The 3,875-nt window shown below is 36.4% G+C and overlaps 1 protein-coding gene across 2 annotated transcripts; it reads right to left on the minus strand.

Annotated features, from left to right (window-relative positions):
• Positions 1 to 514: 514 nt before the first annotated feature.
• Positions 515 to 3,310, minus strand: LOC107916379 (protein indeterminate-domain 7). Of its 2 annotated transcripts, XM_016845644.2 has the most exons (4): positions 2,591 to 3,297; positions 2,090 to 2,486; positions 950 to 1,581; positions 515 to 849 (listed from the first exon to the last, which is right to left on the minus strand). In XM_016845644.2, exons 1-4 carry the CDS (start codon positions 2,784 to 2,786, stop codon positions 839 to 841), a joined length of 1,236 nt encoding a protein of 411 aa, XP_016701133.2. In that variant the 5' UTR covers positions 2,787 to 3,297; the 3' UTR covers positions 515 to 838. The 2 variants fall into 2 exon arrangements, with proteins under 2 accessions (XP_016701133.2, XP_016701132.2); XM_016845643.2 differs by having other exon boundaries at positions 515 to 1,581; positions 2,591 to 3,310.
• Positions 3,311 to 3,875: the final 565 nt, after the last annotated feature.

Genomic DNA, 3,875 nt, shown 5'->3' on the forward strand with positions numbered 1-3,875 from the left:
GAAATTGACTTACAAGAAAATTCATCGTTAATTTCAGTAATTCAACTTCATGATGAGAAGTAAGATGTTTGTTAATCATGATGACATCTATTATTTGAATCATAATCAAAAAAGATTTAAATAAAAGGATATAGGTAGCCTTCCTTCTAAGCTATTAAATAAAACAAAAATTAATTTGACATGGTTTTCCCTTTCCTACCTACAGCTTACACGTAAAGGTGATTATGAAATCAAAAACTAAACACCATATATGATTACGTTACAAGACTAAACTCATTGATTGGATGTCATATTCATCACGGTCAACAAGTTGCTTTAATTTCATATAACATAACATCACCCAATATTAATTTATCATCTTTTATATTTGCTATAGTATTAACCTTACCTTTTTGCTTTGCATGCAAGGTTTTATTATTTATATAAAACCATACTATACCAACAACAAAAATTTGTAACATGATTATCTTTGGAAAGATTGTAGAGGAGATCAGATAAAGGGGAAAAGGCAGAATAAATCAGAAGAGAGTATAAAATTTAAGATATAGTATTTGAAATGGTTTTCTATATTACCTAAAACTTGCCATGGTTTTTGAGACTGGCTGCCTTGTTGATCATGGAATCCAACTGTTCATGCAGTTACTAACATCAGCAATGTTGAGAAACTAGACATGGGAGACAGGTCAAAGAGCCAGGAAATCTCTTCTCAAGGCTTCACCTTGAGTACTACCACCAGCTCTACTTTCATGGTCATTATTATTTCCAGTGCCATTTTCGGGTTCTGCAGTTGTTTTCGAGAATGATTCATTGATGAGAGTCCCGCTCTTCTTCTTTGCGTTCAAAATCCCACTAAATGCAATATCATCAAAGGAAGTGGAGTCAAATCCAATGGGAGAAGACAAAGAATTCATCATGCCTTGAAGAAGAAGGGAAGGAGGTGGAGGAGCACCTGAGCTTTCAGCTGCATGATGAGTCGAACCATGGATAAATCCACTCCCCATAGAGACTTCTTCACGTGAAGACAAGTTGAGACCAAAGCCAGCTGTTGTGCTGTTGTTGTTGGTGCTGCCAACAAAATCAGCAGACACGTGAGTTTGTTGGTGGGGTCTCATAGCAGTAGTAGTAGCTGGCGCGGATGATGAGCCAGGTTTGTTACTCAGGGTTGCACCCATCTGAGCAGCTTTCTGAAGCAACGCAGTTGCTGACATGTGTGGGGAAAGTACTGTTGTTGGATGGTAGGGAGGAAGAGTCGGATCTAGAGTAGGGATAGGGGTGGGATTCTCATGAAGTGTTAAACTAGGGGAGAAAATGGAAGATGATGATGAGGAAAGACCAGCCCCAGCCCCTAGCATTGGTTGGATAGCGAGCCATGGAGGAATATCAGGCTTGAGAGGAGTGAACCTTTGGTGCTGCTCTTGCTTAAGTGAAAATGCTTGGATGTCATGGGGATTGAATTGGGTTACTTGTAAATTTGTATGAGATGAGCCTGGTTGAAAAGTGTTGGCTCCCATGATTGCCGCTCTTGAACTCTCCTCTGCTAATGCATCACAGAAGGCTCTGTGAGTAATGAAACTATCCCTCCTGGAAAAAAAAACCAGAAACACAAACAGAAGAAAACAAAAAACCAAACCAGTCATGAACTGCTATTATGATAATGCCAGAAACATTTGACTTTGTCTCTGACTTTTCTCTTTCTGCGTCCCATTATTTTTATTTATGTATTTATTTTTCATTTCACTCAGAGCATATACATGGGACAGATTGTCCACTTGGGCTGGTGCAAACAAAATTACCAAATACACTACACCAGGCAGGCACTCAGGCTGCAAGCAGGCATATCCCTCTATCTCTCTCTAGCCTCTAGGGTGTGAGAAAGTAGGAACTGCTACATGTGTAGTGCAATGAATTCTTCAATGTATCAGACAAAGATTTGGCAAAAAAACCTTTCTTAAAATTTCAAAATTTTACTCAAGTGCATGCCACAATAAATGGACATTTTGACTGTTGTGTTTAAAAGTAACTTTAATGTTCATGTTATCACATTAATTCCCAAAATGATTATAGGAGGGGATTAGTTGTTTTTTTATACCTTGAGAAGAGGGTTCCACAGTCACATCTATATTCTTTAGTGCCACAAGTCTTGGAGTGAGCTTTCCAGTCGGATTGAACTGCATACCTCTTGGAGCACTTGTCACATTTCCATTTCTTCTCACCATGTTTCCTGTAAAAATGCTTCTTGATACCAGTCAAGTCCCCAAGTGCCCTGGATGGGTCATGATGAACACAGCTGACTTCTGGACATACATATACCTTCTTCCTCACCTCTTTACTTGTTCTTTGCTTTAACTTCCAAGGCAAATTGTGACCTCTCCTATGAAGCTGAAGGTTCTGGTCTCTTTGAAACCCCTTGTTGCAGATCTCACACACAAATCTATTTGTAGTCATTAGTGTTTTAGGTGACAAAGCTATCACTTCTGCATCTGGGTCTGGTTCAAAACAAAAGTCTTAGTTAAGAAAACAAATAAAGAAAAAAGAAATAAAAGTAACGGTGTTTTAAGATAAGGGTTGTGAAGTTTGAACCCAAACAAACCTGGATTGCCTGGTTGGTTCCTCTTTCTCTTAACTGGCTGAGCTTGAGCTGGTGGGTTACTAAAGTATTGTTGAGAATAGTTGGTTCCACCAGCAGCTGAAGAAACACTGGCTTCACCAGATGCACAAGTCAAATTAGACATATTCTCTTCCAAAACTTCTTGTTGTTGTTGTTGGACTATATAACCTTTCATCATCTTCTCTTAAATAACCATGGATCTTGGTTACAGAAAATCCATAGATAAAAAACAAAAACCTTAAGTGATAAAAGAGAAAAAGAAAATATAGATATTAGCTATGGACTCAAGTAGCTACCCTTAACATATATGTGAATGAATCCCATAATCCTAATCATAGAGACCCTTGATGGTTTTTCTTTGTTTGGCATAAACCCAAAGGAACCATTTTCTTCGTTTTATAGGCAAACACTCAATAAATATAAATATATGTGTGTGTGTGTGTGTGTGTGTGTGTGTGTGTGTGTGTGTGAGGGGTATATAACTAGGCGGGTAGAGGTTATAGAGAACTTCCCTATCCACTTTTAAGATTCATGATTTCACCTTTCAATAAAACCTTACTAGCTATAACCATATAAATATGAAGAAATTATGAAAAGAAAAGACTGAGCTCATAAAACTCAGAGAGAGAGAGAGAGAGAGAGAGATGAGGATGAGATTGAGATCCCTCCGTAAGGCGTATAGTGTGATATCCCAAAGCAGTCCAAACAACAACAACCAAAATAAGAGGGAACCTTACGGTAACTCTGACGTTGCCCTTTCTGTCTTTTCCTCTGTTCTCTTCCCACCACCATCTTATAAATAATAATATAATTAAATTAAATATCCTTCCTATCTTTTTTTTTTAGTATTGTTTATTCACCTTTAACAAAGCTTTAATTTTTCTACTCATAAAAGTATATGTTCTTATCTACCAGTAAGAAAAAATGTATATGTTTTTGTGTAATCACCTCCACCCTTCTCTCATTCAGTAAAAACTCAAAAGAAGCCAAAAATGAAGTTACGAGAGTCTCACCAAAAATGCAGAATCATAAAAGTGTGCTCTATCTTTTTAACTAAGATTTCTAATTTTATGTATTTTGGGTAAAGAAAATAATTAAAGGTTATATATTTTGGTATAATCTCAATTTTAGTTTTTACCTGTTACATCTTTGTTAATTTTGTTCTTTCTTATTCTTTTTTTAATTAAATTTGAGTCAAATTTAATTATCAACTTTTTAAAAAATAATCGAATTGATATTTTTTCAATAGAGATATTGACTAAAATGT

The sequence above is a fragment of the Gossypium hirsutum genome, chromosome D10 (genome assembly GCF_007990345.1).
Source record: "Gossypium hirsutum isolate 1008001.06 chromosome D10, Gossypium_hirsutum_v2.1, whole genome shotgun sequence".
NCBI lineage: Eukaryota > Viridiplantae > Streptophyta > Magnoliopsida > Malvales > Malvaceae > Gossypium > Gossypium hirsutum.